The sequence below is a fragment of the Falco punctatus genome (genome assembly GCF_963210335.1).
Source record: "Falco punctatus genome assembly, chromosome: 6".
Lineage (NCBI taxonomy): Eukaryota > Metazoa > Chordata > Aves > Falconiformes > Falconidae > Falco > Falco punctatus.
The window spans coordinates 17,200,126-17,223,158 of NC_137585.1; the positions used below are offsets into that span (position 1 = coordinate 17,200,126).

The 23,033-nt window shown below is 40.9% G+C and overlaps 1 protein-coding gene across 3 annotated transcripts in view; it reads left to right on the forward strand.

The window, feature by feature from the left end:
• The window catches only part of ITPR2 (inositol 1,4,5-trisphosphate receptor type 2), a 269,466-nt gene that overhangs the window by 209,120 nt on the left and 37,313 nt on the right, over positions 1–23,033 (forward strand). For all 3 annotated transcript variants that reach the window (XM_080392861.1, XM_080392862.1, XM_080392863.1), the window contains 5 exons: positions 11,161–11,268; positions 13,691–13,883; positions 16,709–16,834; positions 19,685–19,860; positions 21,176–21,340. In XM_080392861.1, coding sequence (XP_080248987.1) covers positions 11,161–11,268; positions 13,691–13,883; positions 16,709–16,834; positions 19,685–19,860; positions 21,176–21,340 — 768 coding nt within the window. The remainder of the gene's footprint in view (positions 1–11,160; positions 11,269–13,690; positions 13,884–16,708; positions 16,835–19,684; positions 19,861–21,175; positions 21,341–23,033) is intronic.

The window sequence follows — 23,033 nt, forward strand, 5'->3', positions numbered from 1 at the left end:
CATCACCCTCCTTGCAGCTCATTAGGATGGTATATAACTCTACATTCAGCCAGCTACAGTATAGAGAGACAGTATGGAGGCTGCCACAAGGGCTTGACACTAATGAGCACCTGAAAGATTAAACAAATGTCTGTGGCTGCTGTTAGGTCTCAGGTTAAAACCTTGGCAACTTGTGCTTCGTTGTTAGGTCTCAGGTTAAAACCTTGGCAACTTGTCCTTCAATGTTTTCTTTTTCTCCCTTTCTCCTTGGAAGCATTCACCTCAGGATCCTGTCATGACTTTGATAGGGATCTATGTGGGGACCTCAGTTTTCCCTCTGGTGTCGTGTTGACTTAGGCTGCTAAGAGCTGCTAGGACTCAGGCTACAGCTTTTTACTGTAGGCTGGCCACAAAGATTTTAGCTTATTTTCATTTTTCTGGTTCTACTTCTCTAGGGTAAGATCAAGTGTCTGTTATACATATGTGTGTGTTTTATTATATGTGATGTTAATGAGGGATATATCCTGTTTGGCTGTGGTGGCTGTGCATTTCACTAGTGCACAGGTGGCCTTAATATTTCTGCTTTGTGGGTTTCTTCTTCTATAACTTCTGTAATCCTGTGTCCTTGTGTTTTGTGGTTTACAAGATTTTTCTGTCATTGGGAAATAGGTTGTATTGGTGTCGGGGCCCAAACGTTACACCAGAAGAAATATCCTTTCTTTGTCAAATGTCTGCATTGTGAAATCTTCACATTAGTCTGTGGTTTTATTCTGAAAATTGGCTGTGGGACAATGACATACTGTTGAAGACATTCTCTGCTCTCAGGCTCTATGTGCAGTCCTGTATTAGTAATAAACACTACCTTTTTATTGCTATCTGAAGCAACACGGGCTGGGGAGAACGACTTCAGTTCTCCTTTGGTTCTGTATCACCAGCAGGGCAGTTATTTAGCTTCCCACTTCAAGAATGGGTCTTCATTTAGCCATATCCTCAGCTGGTCTACATGGGAATGCCTCCACTGAAAGTAGGCAAGCAATACGGATTTATACAAGTAGAGAACTTGACCTGTCACCCTCAAACTGTACTCTTGCCCTGGAGCTCCCCGCTTGCATTTGGCACTCACAGTCTTCAGTAAGAGTGATGATACATGGGCAAAAAAGAGGATGGCTTGACTGGAAGCTTTTAGATGGAAATTGCATGGAGGAGTGTTAAGTAGAATCAAAAGTCATTTTACTTGTAAACCGAGTAAACTCAATGCAGAAGCCATTGAGGGACAGTAAACGTGGAACCACACAGTGCCGTCTTCAGAGAGTCACTCTTCAAAGCAGAATGCACTTCCAGTTGCCCTCAACTGCCGTGCATACACATTGTCTGCTCAGAAATGCAGCTGCTTCCTTCATGCAGATTGCAGCAAACTCGCCTTACTAAGGAAGCTGAGTTACACAAAGTGTTGGGTTGTAGTAGTCCAGTGTAGGTGAAGGCTTGCTCTGGAGGCAGAGCTGGGGCTTTTCCATTAGAGGTGACCTTCAAATGAACCAAAGTGCTCTTTTCCTATATCTGAAGCACAACTCAAACATTTTACTCTAAGCTAGGAGGAACTTTGTTTGATTGTTTGTTTGTTTGTTTGTTTTGAGGGGAAGTGATGGTAACCTTGGAAATATTACGAAAGTGAAGTCTGGTCCTACTTAATATTATCAGAGCAGTTCTAATAGGCCTCAGATACCTGCATTGTGAAATCCTACACCTTAATTAAAATCAGGGGGGACATCTTCTCTAACAAAGACATACCTTTTTATCTCTCTCAATTGTTCAGTAGTCATTGAAGTAATTACAGGTTAACAAAAATGAAGAGCATTAAACAGAATGTCAAAATATGTCTGTTCCTCACAGTTGCTCAGTTTTAACTCTCATCTCTTCTGATGTCATAATTTAATTAGGTATCTCAGTCATCATAGTGTTTTCCAGAGTAGACATGATCTGAATTTGTAATCTACACATACAGAGAGCTACCTCAGTTGCCGTGCTCTTTATTTCGCGTATTTAAACACAGCGCAGATAACTGAAAATGAAGTCTGTCTTGCACTTTTTCTGAGGCAACTTTAAGAGTTACTGATTGGGAGTGTCCAGCTGTGAAATTTAGTTTTAACAGCTGATTATGCTTTTCTACTCCAAAAGTAAGGTGATCAGTTACTTATGACCACCAGTAGTTTTACGGGAGTAAAACACCTTCATACCTGCACATGAATAAGCATCTAATCGACCTGGGGTTAAAGAAATCGTTTCTCTGCCATTATGTATGGGCAAGAATTTTCAGGATTTGTTTTATGAATGATGATCTGTGGTAGTCTTAAATGAACTTGGTCTTTCCAGTCTTTTCTTTCTGTAGTGTGTCTGCAGAGCACCATTTAGCTGCTAGCTGGTTGGGTAAAACAGCATTATTTGTGAATGTCTGATGAGGAGAGAGATGAAATTTTTATCCTTTTGCTCTCCCACTGGGAGCTGTTACTTCACAGGTGCCAGGTGAAAGTGCTCTTCTGACAATAGTAGCGATAACAGAGTTGGAAAGAGCAAGTCACCATTTTACTTTCTCTTTTCTCTGTTTTTATGTCCCTAAATTATTTTGTTTAAAAGATACTTTGCTCTGCTAATTGGAGGGTGAGGCAGAATTCAACAGCATGATTGAAAAAGCTGGAAAATCTCACTTCTGTAATTATCTGAAGGGGGACATCTCTCAGTTCCTGTCCATCTCCACACTTGATAACTGCCCTGTTTTGTATGCTGCAAAGTACATACATCAGATACCTGCAGAGATTAGGAAATGCATACCTTTTGTGAATCTGACAGATTGCAGCTTCACCTGTTTACTTGCTACTTTGATCTCATGGTTTTGACCCTGAATGACCAAGTTACGGTTTTCTGTGTGTTGTCAAAATATTTGTTGAAGAGGTGGGATGCCATACACATATGCCAACACATATGATTGGCTATGAACAGACTTTTTGCTTTGCTATTGTTGTAACAGCTGAGAAGGCCATATAATGGCCGTACTCGAGGGCTTGAAACATGGAGGCTGAGCCATGATGTGCAGTTGCAACCGAGAACTTAAGCCTCTTCAATGTGCTTCACTGAAGATTGGTAGGTGGCGTATCCCAACCTCTACAAGCGCAGTGGATGTACAGTGGCCATGTTCCAATCCATACCTGCGTAGCAGAGCTGGTGGTTATATCATAGATTCGGTTGGTGAACTGCAACCAGCTTAAGGGGTCACAGTGTGCAAAAGGCACCATGGCCACTATAGTGCAAATGTATGAGACGAGACTTAAGGGGAGGAAAACATGAGGAGGGAGTAGCAATGGAAGTCTCACATTTCAGGTCAAAGACTGAACTGGTTTTCATGTAGTTTGGGTAAACCCTGGAGAAAAGGATGAGCCCATTCTGGAAGTATCAACCCATGAGTTACTTTCTGCTTTACTCTTCGTGCCAGAAAAAGGGAGGCTGACTGTGAGTCGTCTTCTAGTCTTACAGCTTACAGGAGGAAATACGCCCATACTTAAAACTGTGGTTCCCCACGCCATATTGCCCCTAAAATAAGATCCATAAGCAGTTCCTTCTTTTGTCTGTGCTAGCCTTCCTTTTCTTTCATAGCCACTTATTAGACAGCAGTACACAGCTGTTTTGCAGAGAATCACTGTTCTGAATAAGAAGAGAAACCTAGAAGGTAAAATGCTTGATAGCAAAAGGATTTTAAGAGTTCCTGAGAAGGGTATACCATTCACAGCTCTCTTATCTCAGGGCCATGTATGTATTTTGTATGTATATAAAGCATTGGTGGCTTTTAAAGGTGAACAGTTCTCTTGCTGTGTGGATTTGAGATCCCTATGCTTGCTGCCCTGGTGCTGATTTCAGTCTTTCTCAGACTGGGTGTGTACGGTGTTGGTGAGCATGCCAGTAAGGTCTTATTTTGGGCACAGTGTTTTGTCTGCCTTGTGTAGAAGTTGCGTGTGGCTGGGATCTTCTTCCTTGTTATGCTCTGAAGACTTGTTGCAGTAACTCTGCTCTCTTTTTCTTCCTTTTCCATTGAACTTCCTTGTTATCTTCCCATAATCATGTCTGACATTTCTATCATCTCCTTTTTTCCTTTCATCCTGTACTCTCCAGAGTTTTGCTTACAGTAATCATAGGAGGCAGTCTACAAGTGCAGTTATGTTATCCTGTTGGAACACTCCGGGTTGCACACTGCTGTCTACGTCCTATCTTTAGTATGGTCAGCGTACACAGAAAAAAGCCGTGACCAATGTATGCATTGAGCTGGTTTGGCTTTTGTAGGCACAGCTTCCTGTGACAGTTTACACATAGCCTGCAGAGATGTTTCACACATACATGCACCCCTCAAATTAATTCTGTTTTGTTGCAAAACATTTTATCTGACCGGAACTTTCCCCACACACACTTTATTTTTCTGCAAGCAAGCTTTGCCTGTGAAAGAAATTACAAAGACAACAAATGGAAGTAAAGCTCATTGAAATATTAGCAAGTCATTTTGTCTTCTGCTGGCTTTCATCAAGGATGAAAGAACAGCAAAACCACAGCAAAAATAGCAATAAAATTACTATGGGGGCTGCAAACATAATAGTGATAGAGATCACTTAACTGCGGTGGTTTCTCTTACGTGATAACGTCGTGGTATTTTATTTGTCCCTTCCCTGTGAGGTACATAGATGACTATTATGCACAACTTGTAGTGCATACCGTATGGAGGCTGGGTAGGAGAGGTGCTATCTCAGAGGTTACACAAGGCCATGGAGGACCCAGCAACAGAATCCAAAGCGTCTGGACCACCCAGGGCCCTGCTCATGTACCACAAGCCATCAGGGGAAGATTAACTCTAAACCCTTTTGGTTGCTCTGTACAGTATAATCATCTAAATGAAATCAATGAATACTTGATTTGAGAGTCTCCCATTGCTCCATCCCTGCTGTTCCTAATGTTTGTTAACAGATTGCTTTGTGGTAGAGTGCAAAGGTGCCGCTCTATAAAACTGTAATGACTTCTGGAAAGGAAGTTGCCCTGTGTATTGCAGAAAGCACCGTTCAGTTTTGATTGGAACATGGGGAGTTGAGAAGTTGTTATTACTGCAAGTATAGCCAGTTGGAATAAAAATGTCTGCTGTTACAGTTTTGCTTTCTCTCTCTCCTTGCTTACCGATGGAATAGGAGCGTTCTCATTTCCCCTGGGCAGGGAGCTGGCATGTGGTAAAGTCCTGGCATGCCGAGGAAGAGGGTCTCATTTTCTGTCTCCTGTCCTCTTCTGTCTGTCACCCATCCTGTTTGCTGCTCCCTTGACTTTCTCTTTGTTTCTCGGCCCTTGGGTTTTTTTCTTGTCAGTCCCCAGGCAGCTTTTTTATCCTTTCTTGCTCTCTAAGCAGAAAATGAAGCGTTTGGTGAGATGACTGGGGTTTCCCCTTGTGAGGGGGCTTTGGTGGTGCCAGATCTCACACTGCCTGGCTCCAGGAGCCAAGAGACTGAAGGGGAAAAACGAGGAAGAGATTGTAGCTGTAAATGAGCCCCAGCTGCACAGGTCTGTTTGCACAGCAAGGTGAAACTAATCTGAACAGAAGCAATTATTCTGCTGTTGCTGCAAGTTTGATTTTGTCTTGTTTCTCCCTGGTGAAAGACCACCAGCCTTTAGGCTGGCAACCCACACTGCAGTACCACAGGTTACTGACAGGGTAGAGGTGAAGATAATTTACAGCAGCTCAATCGGATGCCATGCACTGGGCATCAGCTCTGTACAAACAGCTCTTGCCTCGCTTCCCCCAAGGTCTTTAGTTCATCACCTTCCAGGGCTGCGTAGTGGCCTCCCTCTGCCCTGACACACTGGAGGGGGCTGGCTGGCACACCAGAGGGTTGGCTAACCCAGTGTCCTTCCCCTACCAGGTGTGCATCTCCCCCATCAGGTAACAGCCTTACTGCTGCCTTACAACTGTGAGAAAAAAACTCAAGAGAATTGGTGACAGCGATAGTGATTTTTTAACTGATTTTTTTTCTGTTTTTTTACATGTTTGTAATACTTCTTTATATTGTAATGCTGTAAATATAAAGTGTTGCAAGGCACAGAAGCTATTTGTGTCTTTATTTGTGCTTCTCAGCCAGTTATCCAAAGCTTATAGCTTACAGCTTACAGCATCAGCCTTTTCTAGAAAATCAGTTTAACGCGTTTGACATTTTGCCAGTGAACCGACTCTTCTGTGAAAAACCTAGTTGCTTACAGGACACTAAGCCTCACCCATTTAGTTCCCTTTATACCATCCCAGTCATAAAAAGTCACCTTTACCTCCCAGGTCTGGTAGTTGAAAATGCTAGAGAGCGAAATAGATCTCACAGAATTTGGGGGTCTTCTGCCTGCTGTTTCTAGCTAATATTTCTTGGACTCCTGTCCTTTTTTGATCCTGGTGAAATCAGGAGTTTTGACAACCGTCTCAGCTGTGTACTGGGTTAGTCCTCATAACTCTGATGAGAACTTGAGTAACAGAGGAGACGCCTTTTACAAGTTGCAGTGAGGGACTGACACGTTCTTGTAAAAATATGGAAGGGGTCTGTGTTTCACAGAGATAATGAGAAGTGGAGAATTACTTTCTCTTTTCCCATTAATTTTTCCACAGGCGCACACATATGTACATAAGTATTTTGGCAAACCAATCTAGTATCCCAAGTCAGTGAGCTGATGACATGAACATTCACAGCTTCAAATCACCTTTTGTTTGAAAACATTTACATAACTGCATTTTTGTTCAAGGAAATCTTGGGTTTAAAACAAAAAGCCTGCAGGAAAGCAATATATTGTTAATTGCAAAAGATGGATCTGCTCTGGTTTTTCACACTGCTGATCATTTATGGCATCCCAGATGACTAGCAGATCTGATTTTATAATCATGTTGTGTGAGGAGTTTAGACTGAGTATTACTTGTAATTCTGTCATTTATCTCTACTCTTTCTTTATTAATGTTTTCAGCGTTCTTGGTCTGTCCTCAATCTTTCACATTTTGTACTGATGCTTTATTACAGTGTTTTCCAAATTTTTAAAGTTAAAATCTTTCAAGATGAACAGCAGTCCTTCCTCAGGAACGAACTGAAAGCCAAATGATCTTTATTCATATAGCTTTTGCCTTACACATCCCCTTTTTGGAAATCACTGATCCATTGTATGCTATTGCTTCCTCATCCCTATATATCTTGATGAACAGTAAAATACAGTGTTGGTATTTTAAATATTTCACTGGCATGGTTGATGGGTAAGTGAATGAATGACTGAGAGTTTTCTCCTCAGAGGTGATTTTTGGCAGGGGGCTCTTTGCAAATTCAGGCTCTAGTGATAGTTATTTTTTGTATCAATTACACTTGCTATGTATTTTTGAGCTTTACTTTGCAAATGTAAATGGGGTTGTTCTTTTCATTACAGTTGCTATTGTCCATGCCCAGCCAGTGTCTTGCCCTGCAGCTCCCCCAAAAAGATTTGTGCAGGACTTCAGAAACACACTTAACTACATCACTGGAGTTAAATACGAAAGAGTGTCATTCAGAGCTTGCACGGCCTTTACATGCCAGGCACAGACTGTCACCTAGGCTGTATTATAAGCTCGGATAAGCTTTCCATATTTTAGGTTCACAGTTTGTCACTACATTGTTATTTTCATTGCTGTGTCTTTGATCTCACAAAAAGCTCTGTGCTGGTCAAGGAGTCTGTTGACACAGTCCCCTTTGCCCATGTGGGCCTTTGTGCTCATTACAGAACGAGGGAAGGATCATGAAAGCAGAGCTTCAGAAAACATCGCAGTTGCCAAATAACATAGCATTTGTAAAGCTTTTCTGTGTCTTACTGTGGGCCTCTGCTTCAGATGTGAGCTTTCACAGATTGCTGTCCGCACCGCTCTTTCATCGATGTAGCTGTGACAATACAGAAATATTAGCAGTACTTATTATTGTGTCATTGTAGAGGAATCTATCCCACATAGAAACTGCAATACAAGCAGAAAATAGATAGACCTTTTGCCCCGAGGTTACTGTCTGAAGGTAAGCGGGTATAGAGAGATGGGGGAGCAGAAAGAAATGAAGTTGTGAGCGCTTATTGCCTGGCACTATTGCTGGTACCTGTAGGTAGGTTTCCCTTCTGAAATCTGCCATAGTTCCTCCAGCTTGCTCAGCAATCCCTGGTCATTTCTGATGTGTTTTTGCTGGCAGCTGAAGTGCTAGCACAGGAGATCCTGGCCTGTTCTTCAGATCATTTTCTCTAGTGTGGTGTCGGGAAGCCCCAGCTGTGTGTTGCTGGGCTGTGTGCACACACCAGCACAAGACAGTGATGGCCTGAAAGGACGGTGTAATAAAATGTAATGAAGATCACTGAATGCACGCTGGTTTTAAAAGCACATTGCTGCTGTTCACGTGAAACCTGATAGTGAAATATGCACTGCATCAGCGCTGTCTCAAATCACCAGTCCGTTAACACACTGCGCTAGTCAGTCCCGTTGCAACACGAGAGGGCTGAGATGGTTTTGCCTTCTAGTCCATGTGGTAAGGGAACTTCTGTTACTGAAATTTACCAAGAGATACTTTTACAGTAAAATTTATGAACAGTTAAAAGCATATCAGGAAGCAATCAATGCCTTGAGATTTTTTATGGTTTACAAATGGCATTTCCAATTCTGTATACAAATTCAAGTATGTTTATAGAAAGTTTTTTGTGGTACTAAAGGAAATTTCTGAATCTATACATGTCTGTTTCCCCAGACTGGCGTAATTTTAATATGAGAAGAACTATCCATCCATACATCCTTGACTTGTCATTTATTAGAAAACTCAAAATCTTAATGCTTGACATTGGAGTATAAAGGGTCAAGATACAGGCAAAGTTCTTCTGTATTACAGAAGATAAAAAAGGGGAATATATTTGCTTCTGGTTATGCTAATTAATCACTCCAAGCAGGGTGTGATTGTGTTCTGTCTAGTCAGTTCTTTTCTTCATATCTTAAAGAAGAGATATAGCCAAAGTAAAGGGCATTTGGAGATAGACAAGGAAAATAATTGAGTCACAGAGAGTCTTCTCTTTGAGGAGGAATGGGAAAGATAGGGATTGTTTTAATTTAAAGGAGAGACAAATAAGAGAGGATGTGACAGTAGTGTACAGAATGATGAATGATATAGTGGAGGTGAATTGGGTGTTCTTGCTTGCCCTTTCAGGAGTACAGAAGCAGAGGGACATTCAATACAGCTGAAAGGCAAAAATAGTAACACTGTTTAAAGGGAATTTTTAAACAGTGACTACCTTGTTTCCACAAGCTTGACTTGTTTCTCCGTGATGCTAGAGCATTTATTGAGGGGGATGCAAAAGACCTCTAGAAAATGAATTCAAGTTGTCCTGCTAGGCGGATGTTGTCGGCCTACTGCAGAGACTACTGACTGGATCAGGTTATATGGCTTGTGTGAAGGAGAACTAGGCAGATGGTCTTAAAGAACCTTTTTATTCTGGAAAATAAGTGGAAGTTGCAGAAGATATTAATACATGTAATGAGACTATCTGTAAATTTGCTTGACAGAGTAAAAAAGTAACTATTCAAGGCAGAAATCTATTATTGATGGAAAGAATATTGCTCTGCAGTTGACCCCCATGTGATTTTTTCCATGTCTCCCTGATTACCTACTCATGAACCTTTCATAAAAGGCTGATGTTCTGCCACATAGACTCAGAGCTCTACTGTCACAGCCAAGCAGACTTCTGTCCATGAGGAAGTTGTAGGAAGTACATTTATTCTTCTTGAATGTTCCTTTCTGGTACTCTCTTGCTTTTTTGGACATTCCATTCATCATTCATTTTTAATTATTTAAGTTTCTATCAAGATCCAGAAAAAAATGTAATTTGATCAATTGTGATCAATAAATAAAAAAATAAATAAAAAATAAAAAGTGAATGTTAATAAATAAACTCTGTATTCCCCCCCCCCCCTTCTTCAATACAAAGGGGATGGTGAGACATGTAAATAGCTTATAAACAAGTGAGATCACTTTCTGGTTAGATTATTACAATGTCCGTTTAGATCCATTATTACTTTTAGACTTGATCCCTGACACTTTCTTTGTAGATTTGTGATTATTTTATAATTCCTCACCATACTATACTATTTTGTGTAGTACAATCCTAATCCACCTGTGGTGATCATCACTTCAGAGCCTAATTCTTGTGGCTGTTTTGCGTGCTGTGCCTTCCTCATTTCTAATGTCTGTGTCTAGTCCATTGTGGTAGTGTTGTGTAGCGATTAAGACCTGGATCACATCTGCAAGATAGCCTTGCCTTTCCTGTCTCAGTTTCCCCCACCTTAAAAGAGGGAAACACCTCAGAGTTTCTGGGTTAAAACCACTCACTATGATATAGGGAAAATTTCATTTTTACTAATGTTTTCTCATGCCTTGTAATTAGGTCTTTGTTTCCCACTGACCTAAGGGACCTAAATCATGAATGCATTTGCTGACATTCTCAGTATTAAACTTTGTGCAGCTATGGAGCACTTAAAATATTTGCTGTTCCACAAAACCAGATGTATTTTATGAATCATGTATATAATTTGTAAAAGTTTGTGGGAGATACATGTCCGTGTGTGTGTGTGTGTATACATATGTGCCATGTATATAAACTGTACAGTTAGGAATGTGTTTGCCCACCACTGCAGTCCACCTGCCTCTGAAATAGTTATGGACGTTATCTTGGCAGCCCTGAAATACCAACCTACAACATGGTGAAGAACAGTTTAGCTCACAGAAAAAATTCAATTGTAAATGTAATTACATAGTTAGAGGTATGCAAATTTTATGTCTAAACTTAAGTGAAAATAAGCATTCAGTCTAATTTTCTGGCATTTGTCAAAAGCCCTCCAAAACCCGTCCAGGCTGCAGGCTAAGCTGCCTTTCATAAATCTCAGCCAAAGACTTGCTGCTGACTTTTTAAGACTAAATTATTTCTGTTGTTCTCAAGTAATTACATTTTTGTTGTTATCTGTGGAAAGAGCCCCACTGGGTTGAGCATGTAAGTATATGGGGATGGGGGGAAAAGAGGATTTTTGTTAGTTAAGTGGAGATGATAAAGCTGAAAACACAGCAGCAGGACATAAATCAGATATTTTTTTTCTTTTTCTAGTTGGCTCGTCACAATAAAACATTGCAACAGATGCTGAAGCCAGGGTCAGATCCAGATGAAGGAGATGAAGCCTTGAGGTATTATGCCAATCATACGGCACAGATAGAGGTAAAGAATTGCTCACTAAAAGATTGAATAAGAGACAAGTTTGCATCTTTTGCATGGTATATCACCTCTTTTTAAGCTTCTGAACAGCAAAGCTTATTCAAATAGTGTAGATTATTTATGAGAATGAGAAGGTTGAATAATATGCTTTTGGCTATGGGAGAAAAAGAAATGCACCTATATTAAAAGTGGCTCCGAGTAATCATTTTACAGTAGCTTTCCTGTGTGTTACCGAACAAGTTTTGTTAGGAAAATAATGACTGTGGGTAGTAGCTGTGTCATGAAGTCAAGAATAATCTTGTATGGTACATCACTCAAATAAATAATCATGAGTTTCAAAGCCAGTGATGCTAACTGATCGAATTAAAAGTCTGGCTGGAGTACAAAGAGGTTTTGAAGTGGTGTAGACATTCAGTATGCCTTTTGTTTAAAAGACCAAGGCCTGGCCTGGTTCATCAGTTCTGTTCTCTATTTTAAACTTTACCCCTGCCATGGGTTGGATTTAGACCAGGATCTACAGAGATGTTTAGGTTCTTAACTCGTACATCAGTTCCTGTGCTCTTATAGATTTTGTGCTATTATAGGCATCAAGATAGGAGTTAGGGACTGTAGTATCCAGAGTGGTTAATGACTTTGTAAGGAGGAGAAATTGTGTGGTGTGAAGGCAGCTGCTGCAAGAGGCTGCAGGAAGAAGAGGCGTCTGGGTCTCTCTTGGAAATGCTCTATCAGGTCCAAAATTGGATGAGTATGAAAACTGCATGGTATGGCTGTACACAGGCCCAGCCTGAATCTGAGCCAATAATTTTATCTTCAGTGGGCTCCCCAGCTCCATCAACATTGGACCTCGTTGCACATCAGCATTTCATTTGTAGGGAGCAGGCTTGACGCATGCACCTCAGGTCTGTATTGTCCTGGCTGCATCAAGACAGGCCATGGCTGGGCCCTTCTAGGTTTCCCACCATCCTTTTTGCTTGATAGTGGTCACGTTATTCCACCACAGGGTAGGTGAAAGCTCCATGGTTGTAGTTTTGAGTTTACTACATGTATTTAGTAAAGAGGAGCTCAGTGCTCCTCTTTAACATATTTTAATACTTTGGGTGCTTCCGAGGTATTGCTTAGCAATTATCAGCCAAATTATCTGGGTAGGTTGTAAATTTAGGCATTAAACAAGCACCGTGGTCTGATTTTATGTTCCTTGAGCAGATATGGAGGCCTCTGTTCTCAGGGAGGCTTTTTAATGCCATTCTGCAGAGCAGCACATGCAGCTTACCTCTTCGATTAAGTCCCTGACAGAACTGAAGATGCGCTGTCAGCCAACTTCACTCACCCTACCAGGTTGGCTGCAGTCACAGAGTCCTGTTGCGCAGCTGCTGGCCTGAGACACAACTATTTACTTAGGACACTTCAAAATTGCCGGTTCACATTTCACGTAATGCATGGGCAGACATGAGCATAATTATCCTTCATCTCCATTGCCAACGTGCTTGACCATGTTACTTTTCAAAATTACTTAAGATAGGTGGTTTTTCAGTATGTTCACCCTAATAAATGTGAATTAAGAGAGAGAAGGGAGAGTTCTTTAATACAGGACTATGACTGGAAAAGTGAAACACAACCCAGCATTGCTGCTGTATCAAATGAATGTTTGCTGGTCTTTCTCTGAAAGCAGACCTAGAGCTGTTTGGCATTTCAGATATAGCTCCTTTATATCAGGTTATCTCGTTTGTTTGATTTGAAAGTCAAATAGTGGGGGTTTTCTCACCAGTGGCTGTACAGAGACATGGATCTAGGAGTCAAGATGAGTTTTCTATCCATTTCTGTGTTTTTAGTAATGTGTACAGTACATGATCAGAATGGAGAAGCAATTTTGATGACAGTGTGGTGAGATGGAATAAAATCTAGCTCACTTACCGATAACTTGATAGGCCCTGAAATACAAACAATGCAAAACCTTGTAAGAAGATAAAGACTGGCAAGATATAGGTGTTGACTGAGTAACAAGGTGTTATTTTTGCATGTTCACCTTCACAACTTACCTCATCATAGTAACAGACTCAAGGTGAGAAAAGAATTTCATAATTTGAGCAGAAAGCCCCAGAACTTCTGCACTGTTGACTGTGAGAGACTCATTTCAATTTATTGCAGAATTGAACCATTCTGAATTAGAACACTTTTTATATTTGTGAGAGGTCTGGATCTAGGTTTTGCTTGAGACATACATTTGTGACCATATTTTCAGGCAAGCTTTTGTAGATAGAAAAGCAGTTTTACTTTGGTTTACCACTGATAGGTTCAGCTTCATTGTAATGTTCAAATAATTTACACATAAATTTATAAATAAAAGAGGAGCTACGAACAAGAAAAGATATGACAAAACGGTTGGAGAGTCACTGATTCTGAAAAAAAATATGCATTTTATTTATAGATTGTTCGCCATGATAGAACAATGGAACAGATCGTCTTCCCTGTCCCCAATATTTGTGAATTCCTCACTCGGGAATCCAAAAGTCGGGTATTCAATACAACAGAGAGAGATGAGCAAGGGAGCAAAGTCAATGACTTTTTCCAACAGACAGATGATCTGTACAACGAGATGAAATGGCAAAAGAAAATTAGGAGTAAGTATTGCAATTTCAAAAAATAGCTTAATTATGCTAAAACCCTGCTTTTAAGCCTTCAAATACTTTCGTTTTAATCATTCACTTTTCTCTGTTCACTTCGATATTGCAACAGGCAAAACTGTTCAGGGGTTGAGTACAGGTCAGCAGAGTATAGGTCAGCTGAGACACTTGCACGCCACCATGGAAGAGGTATAATGTGGAGCAGTCAGTAATAGAAGTAATGTGTTCAAGATGATGTTTTGGACTCCATAAGTTAAATTGAGGGATGGCTGAACTGGGTGTTGTTCTACTAAACTCTATTGAGTTGCACCTAATTAAGCCAAAGCCCCTAATATTTAACAAAAACATGTGTAGCTGCATATTTGAGGTTTGGAGATTCCTAAAAGACCATTAAGAAACTTGTAAATGTCAGTCACTTAAAAACATCTCTCACCAGAACCTCAGCTGCTTTAAATCTGCCTGACTCCCATGGAGTCAGTTCCCCTCTGCCAGTTCGCATCAGTCTTGCTTGACTAGGCTGCAGTGCGTCCCAGTCTGTTAGCCCATACTGGTGTATGTCCCGTGGTAGTGGGAGAGGCCCATGCCCCACCTTAAGCTGCTTGCAGATCTGACAGGCACAGTCAAGATCATGGGGGAGAGATCAAAGCAGGGACCCGAAGAGGAGGTGCAGTGAAGTCAAGCCAGGTACCCTGAGTTTCTTGTTTGGTTCACTGGTGAGCATTATAGCTGCTGGCCCTTGCCAGAAATGGGGTTGCTGCCGATGTCCCGGGGGTGGGAAGCTCCTGCCAGCTCAGCCACTGTCACCTCTGCCCTTTGCTTTTGGAGCAGAGAATCAAGGCTGCAAACTAATAAAGCATCTACAGTATCCCTGCGGGATAGGGAAGGAAGTTACATTTTATATATGTATCTAGATAAAAATACACGAGAGTGATCAATTCATTCACTGCTAAAACACAGATGCCATTGGGGTGGCACACATCAGCTGCTCACAGCAACATGATGCAATTGATTAGGAAGGGTGGGCAGAGTAGGATCTATGGTCAGAGCAGCAGGGAGTTCAGATAGTCAAAGCAGTATGGTTTAATGTAGCATCCTTAACATGGTGGAAGCATGAATGTTGGCTGCAGTTTTTATAAATGTCAATTCCCAGGCTATAATTTTCCGAGGCAGTAGTCTTCAGCGTGAACCCTATAGGCCCAGGTCCACTTCCCTTGGTGGCACTGTAGGAACTTGTCTGTACTTACAAACTGACCACAATAGAAGTTGAAAAATAAATGATTCCAGAATAATTCCCTGTGTGCACAGTCTGTTTGGGAATAAAAGTCATTGTATTGTAGAAAAATTACTGCAGTAACAAAATCATATCTGTGGGTTTTGCTTAAGAAACACAAATAAAAGAGCCCAACCTTACACTTACATAGACCAGACCTGCCTAATGCTATAAGCAAAGAAAATTGGTTTATTTTTATTCAGAACAGAAATTCCTCAGTACCTTTCATCAGTGGAATGGCTCACAAGTCGCCATGTGTTTTGGGTTTTTTTTATTTGTAAAGATAATACAGGTTGAGGCTCAGTTCATTCTTTAGCCAGGTGTCTGTTAGCGTGCAGTCTGTTGCTTAAATTGACAGATGCCATTTGCAGTGGCTCCAAATGCTTCAATCTCAGCAGTCAACAGCATAAGGTTATCACAGTAAAATCTGAATGTTTACCTAATCCCAATTAAAGTCTATTTAGACTAAAGCTTGAGACAGTCATATGCAGTTGAAGGAGTCTGCTCCTTGTAAAGAGTTATCTGCGTGCAGGCAAGTCAGGAATATGCTCTGCATACTTGCAGAAGGTTCTCAGTACTTAAAAAGCTAATTAATAGGAATATATCATGTTTGAATAGATAAACCTCTCTGGCTAGAGATTTTTTTCACACTATTGCACATAGAATCTCGTTTAAAATGTTCATTTAAACATGTTGTATAGCAGTCATATATATGAAGTGCTTACCTGGGTCTTAGTACCCTCTGATCTTGTTTGTAGCTTTTGCTGAATTGTTTATGTGACACTGGACACAAAATCTTAACCCTGTTTTGCCCTATTTCCCATTTTAGTCTTTTCTAACTAGGTTATAGGTTCTTTGGGGTATAGACTGTTTCTGTGTGTTTATTCAGCACTTCACATATGGAGATCATGGCTCCATTTGAGTCCTTCTAAGCACAAGTAGCGAGCTGTTTGTCAGCAGGTAACCTTGGACATCTGATGATTATGAAGGACCTAGACAGCTTTCATACAACCAAATTCCACTCAGACCACATTTTACATGCTCCCCAGAGAAGATCAAGATGCGTTAGTTTGACAGAGGTAGGGAAAATAGTGCAGTTCTGAAACCTTGCCTATTCCATCATTCTTTGAATAATGTCATCAGTGTACTTGCTCCAAACGGGTCATCTGGATGACCTATTCTGAGTCTCCTGGTTGACTGGCATGCAGAGTGCTAAAGTGTATTTGTTTGCTTGATTTTATTTCTCCATGCACAGAGGCTACAGTTTCAGAGGCAGGTGAACAGCCTCCTTCACAAAAGATCCATTCCTAAAATCTTAGCAGAGGCAAAACTCTCATATGAAATAAACTGTATTGGGATCTTTGGATTAAAAGCTCTGCTTGAAACTATGTTTTATGTTAAACTTGTATTTAATATTTGTTTATTTTGGTTAATTTTAAAGATCTGCGTATTTTCTTCATTAATCTGTGTTTTTTAATTCCCTTGAGGCCGTTACTGATAGAGTTCCTGCCTGCTTTCATTTCATTGATTGCTGTTGTTCTCCCTTTTCTAGATAATCCACCCCTGTTTTGGTTCTCCAGACACATCTCTCTCTGGGGGAGCATTTCCTTCAACCTTGCTGTATTCATCAATTTAGCAGTTGCTCTGTTCTACCCCTTTGGAGATGATGGAGATGAAGGCAAGTAGAGTTTGGTTTTATTTTTCCTTTTACTTTTAGAAGCTTTCAATTGTAAGGTAAAGGTTATATAGAACTGCATCTTCAGGTATGCGTCTGTGTGCAGAAGCTATTTAGTATCTTCTGAGTAGGTACAGATGTTCTCTGAAACATGGTAGTTGATCTTCTGTGTCTGACATGGCCCATTCAATATGAAGCAAAATGGACAGAACATAGCTGCTAAGCTGAAGATTATCTAGATGATCTGAACTAATTCTCCTTATTTATTTATTTTTTATATTGCCATATTGCAGTGTACTACTGCACACATTTAGTTACAGCTTCTGAGCTGAAAAAGGACGGAGATTCCTTAGAACTGACCAAATTGAATGACTTGCAGGTCTTGAAAACATACAGAATAGAATGATTTGAAAACTAGCTTGTTGGCTTTTGACTGTTTTGTTTATTGGGATAAAAGGACGTAACTACTGCAGAGGATAAACGCATTATATAAAAATATGCTTACAACCTATGATTCTGTCTCTGCTTTATCACATGTCACAGGAAATATAGCAAATAATAAATTTCATTAAATAAATGCAGCAGACTAGCAGGAGGCCTCTTTGGATCCAAAACAAGCTTAATTGGGATAAAAGGAGACTAAGTAGTTCAGAATACTGGTAATGGGAGTAGAGGCATTCACCTCTGGGTCTTTGATTCATGTCCAGTCCAGTCAGTAATGTGACTGAAAGTCACCTCTGTCTGATGGTATGTGAACTGGGCTGGTGGAAGCAGTCCAGCTTCTAGTAGATACATGTGCTTTTCACAAACACCAGAATTGGCACCAGCAAACATTCCTGTTGGCTGGCTAAACAGAAAGGCAGCAGATTAAAATATATTGGCATGGAGACCACGTTGCCCTTTCACCCCGCAGGGTGGTCTCTGCAGGTCACAGCACAGGCATCTCCGCAGCCTTGTGTAGCAAAGTTTGCAGGGCTGTGCTGTGTGAAAGGGAAGCGTTTGTACTTAGTGCTTTCCTGTTTGTAAACTGAAGAGTCGCTCAGAGTGCACACACATTACAGCCCCATGCAGGATGAGCGGAGAAATGAGGAGTTAATAATAAACCTTTTAAGCTACTAGATTTTAGCTGATCTATACTCATGGAAATCCTCTGGTCTGCAATCAGTAGGTATTAATACGTATTTTGAACTGCAGCTTTATATCGTATTAGTTTAAGTGGCCCCAGTAATCCAGTGATTTCAGTGATGGCGTATTTCAGGATTCCAGCTTCTAGTGCTTGTAAAAGCAAAAGCAGTTCCTGAGCAATAAACAGTGGTGTGGCCAAATGGAATGAGCAGGTCATGAGGCAGCCTTCTCACTCCCAGCCTCCCCCTCCACTAAAACCTGATCTAACAGGTTTTAGTGTCTGGAGTTTGTCTCCCACTTTTTCCCTTCACCTTGCCTAATTCCACCTATACTCATGTCGGAGGTGCCTGGGCTGATCTAATCATCCCCAAAATGCTGGCTTTTTAGTAGATACCTGCACTTCTTACATGATATGACGTAAGCACAATTGCGCTCCGGATGAGGACTCCTTGCCTCCAGCGTGTGTGCCTGCACGTTACTGGTGTGGGACCTGCGAAGTGAAGTTGTTTGACGTTTGGCAGGGAAGAAGGAAAAATGATTTGTTAAAGAACCACTGAGTGCTTTGGCCTTACCTTTCAGATGCACTTGGAAGTTATTTGTTAGGATCCATTAAAAGTTCCAAATCTTGTTGGCAAAGAAACTATCTGCCAGAGCCACCCTTGAACCTCCTGCCAAGGGTATAAACACTCTTGAACTTTGGAAAAGTTTGGATGCCATCTGAATATTGAGGCTAGGGCCTCACCTCATTGTTTTCTAATCCCACTGATGCTGCTCAGCTGTGTATCTGTTGCCAAAGAGATTGCATGATTCCTATTGTGAGTCCAGCTAAATTTTCTGTTCCCTTCTCCCCCATCACTGACCTCTTAGTTCATCTGATAACAATAGAAGTCAGTGTACAAGTGTGACAGCGCCCCGAGATCTGAATGTGCTTTTTATATCCCAGCAACGTGGTGTGTTTCCAGGGCTTTAAGCAGAGGAGAGAAGGAAAATAGAGGCATCGCTCAAAACTCAGGGAGAGCCTGGAGCCAGCATCTTGCAGAGCAGCAAAGAGACTGACTCTGAAGGCAGCGGCTCACACGCCTGCAGGACCTCAGAAGACCCAGGACCTACTGCCTCCCTAGGAGCAAGGCACAGCCATTCAGCTGCTCTCGGCAATGCAGATGCTGCCTGTGTCTGCCCAGGTCCCCGTGGCTGCCTGCTGATGCGGCAAGTGCCTTGCTCCCATGCAGAGGCGGAGGCTCCCGCTGAACGCCCGCAGCATTCAGGGGAAAGCTGCTTTTCTAAAACCGGGGCGCTTTGGTGCTGTTGGGGATTGAAACGTGACGCTGCAGTGCAGTGCCACTTGCTGTGCCGCCCCGAGGACCGGCTATTTCTGTAGCTGAGCAATCATGGAATTAGACCGGAGGAGCCCTAATGATCCCTGCAGAAGGGAGCTGATTAGTAGCTTGCTCCAGGAGAAGGGTAAACTGTTTCATCTCTGAGCACTCCTTCGATTGTAATGGAAATTTCATTAGCTGCTCTTATTAATATACCTGTGCAAAAATCAACAATACTATGATAATAGCTCTTGCTGCAACTAAGGCAAGTTGTGGTCAGCAATTGTGATGCATAAATCATGCTTTTTATTAGCTGTATGGGCAAAGGAATTGATCTTTTGGATCTATTTCTTGGTGAAAAATGGAGTCTCCAAAGATGCTGTTCTCACATCTCCCTTTCTCCTCCATACAGGCACGCTCTCGCCGTTGTTTTCAGTCCTCCTTTGGATAGCAGTGGCATTCTGTACAGCAATGCTGTTTTTCATCTCCAAGCCTGTTGGTATTCGACCCTTTTTGGTGTCTGTTATTCTCAGGTCTATATATACTATAGGGCTTGGTCCTACCTTGATACTTCTTGGTGCTGCTAATGTAAGTACTTCAAAAGCAAGCAGAATTTCCCTTTCAGCAGAAGCAGAGATACTAAGGGTCTCCTATTAAAAAAAGCCCTTGATTAGAGCTGTGCAAAGAACTTCTTTTTCTGGTTCACTGGTTAAGCCAAAAAAATAAATCATTTCCAGTCATCCTGAAATGGCAGTATCAGCAAATTGGGAAGCTAAGAAAAAAGCTGGTTTGGGTTTGTGCATATGCAAATATTTTAAAAATAAAAACAATATGAAATTTAAAGAAATATTGCTGAATAAGGTCAATCAAATTTACAGTTTCTAATGCTAAAAGAATAATTTTCTCTACAAATACGCTCAGCAATATTGGCATAAATTTTTGAGATGTTTTTGTGAGCCTAAATATGTTTTTGAGAAGAAAAACATTTACAAAATTAAAAATTCTGTCAGCCCTTTGCCAGATCTTTTAACTTAGACATGAATCTGTTTGCATGCTTACTGAGCTTGGTAAGATATACAGCCATGCTCACAAGTCATCTATTTAGATTTCTGCCTGACTGCTACAGCTCTAATTCACCTTAGCACAGAGTATTGGGCTATCTGCCACCATTTCTGTGAGAATTTCAGATTCTTAAAACTACCCAGAGGTACAGCAAAGGTAAAGGCAAGTAAGCAGCACGTGCCCGTGTCAAATTTGTGAAAGAAAAAAAACATGTTCGGTCCTCATTGCTTGTCCTGGACTACCGAACAGATGAGGTTAGCCCCTTTTGTATTTACTTCTACACCGCTGTTCACGTGCAGGCAAAGCTCAGGAGTGGAGAATCTGATGCTGTTGCTTGAATGCTATACTTCACAAATGCCCCCAGTATTACTTTTTTAGGGACTTTATATTTAAAACATGATCTGAAGAAAACAGTAGGTCTCACACACACCCCACACACTTTCTGTTGTGTTACTAGTGTTCTCTTGGTAATAGCATGCCTAGCTGCTCTTACGTAATCTTGGGTCTAAACTCAGAATCATTAAGAGTTCACTCCCCAGTTATTCTTTTAATGCCTCATGACATTAATCCCGCCCTACTTGCTCACTGATGTTATAGAAATAAATCACAATGTAACAAGGCACAATGCAGTGTTAGAGAGGGTGATGTACTTCCACTTACTGTCATAGGCTCGTTCCCAGTTTACCTTGGGAGCTGGATTTCTCTCCTCTCACTCCAGCTGTCTAAAACTGTGTGTTTAGTCAAAGCAACCTATCTAGACTTTTTGCATGCTGCAGTAATGCAAAGAAGAAATAAATGATTTTTCTGATGGAATAAACCTAAGCTTTGTTACCCCCCACAGCTTTGTAACAAAATAGTGTTTCTGGTGAGCTTTGTTGGGAACCGTGGAACTTTTACCCGTGGCTACAGAGCAGTCATCATGGACATGGCTTTTCTCTATCACGTAGCATATGTCCTGGTCTGCATGCTGGGCCTCTGCGTGCATGAATTCTTCTATAGTTTCCTGGTAAGTATGTGCTTCTGTGAAGGGGAAGACTTTGCAAAAATAGAAAATACCGTTACCCGTGCAGCTGTCTTCAATTTCTTCCTGACAATCAAGCCAAATCATGTATTTTTAGCATACCGTTGTGCTGCTGCCCCTTAAGAGCTGCTGTTTTCATTCGAACCTGTTTCTATTAGGACTTATTTTATCTGCTTTAGAGTTAAAAATTCACCCTTTTCTTTTCAGACAGTGATCATACAGCCCACTCCTTTCTCCCACCTTTCCCCAGCATACATATATTCTGTGTCTGTTGTTCCTGTGTCTTGTGTCAGTCATAATCTCTTTGGGACAGGAGTTGTCCACTGGTGTGTGCATCATACCTAGACCAAAGGATCCCATTCCTCAGTTCATCTTGCAGCCCTAATAAAATAAATAAATAAATAAATTTCTTGGGAAACAGGGATGGCATGCCTCTGGTGTAGCAGGAAGATTCATCACTTTAAGTGTATCCCACTTCATTTTCTTTTGTTGCCATTACCCAGATGGAATGCCTTTTTATAATATGATACAGGTGCAATGAAAATGAATCATACAAAATTATGCTAAACTCAGCTAACTGCTCCCTTCATGCTGAATAGCAGTAAAAGGTGTTTCACTGCTCTTGTTTTCTAATCCTTTTGCTTTATACTGGAATGTGTGAAACTTGTAGGGAGGCTGACTAAATTGTGGTCATGGGTTCACTTTCCTGTTTTACTTTTCTCAGCTTCCTGAATAGTGGTGAACTCCCAGCATTTCACAGAGGTGTGTTAAGCACACTAAAATTTTCAGGGGTTCAGTCCTTACTCTGGTAGAGCTCCTGTTGAAGTCAGGTTTTCCAGATCTTGACGCTGAAGTCAGCTTCAAAGTTCAGGCACATTTCAAAGGAGCCAAGATTTTGTGGCTGGACCCTTTTCAAATGGATGTAACTCTCCTGCTTAAAAAATGCACAGCAGATTATCTGTTACTCCTTCAACGAGTAAGGTGATCCCTACCTTAAAATACTTTCCAAAGTGACAAGTAGTTTAAGAAACATTTTACGTACTTACTGTTTTTTCAGTGACTGCTATTGACCAGTGTCCATGATTCATGGATGTTATAATTGTCCATGTTCCCAAGTTCCTTCCAGGTGTTCACTTTCTAGTGGATATATTCTAAACGCTAATATTTGATCCTCATTTTAAGCTCTGTCATGTATGGAATGAGTGATAACTGTCTTCCCTCTATTATTAGTCCTTTCACAAGGGTGTGGATTTCAGATCTTGTGAATTGTGGCTAATACCTTCTTCTGTGGACCATTTTGATAAATCATAGCGTGTCACTTTATATCTGTAATCTGAGTGTTTTGAAGTGGAAATACATGCATTATAGATAAGGTCCAAAGCACTATAGAAACATCAATAGAATTGTAAGAGAAAAAAAGCTATAGTTTCTTGTAAAGCTCTTATCACATTTAATTGCTATTTTAGGCCTTTGACATTTAAATCACAATTATCTTAATGTATACTTTTTTTAAAAAAAGTTAAATACCAGGAAAGCATATAGTGCAGAGTAAAGAAGAGTAGAAGTTTCTAGTTTTATACAAACAGTGCAATGAATTTAACTTTGTCCTAAAAAGACATGGCTCTAATCCTTGTACATGTGAGTGACTTTTAAATGATACCATGAGCTCCAAGAAACA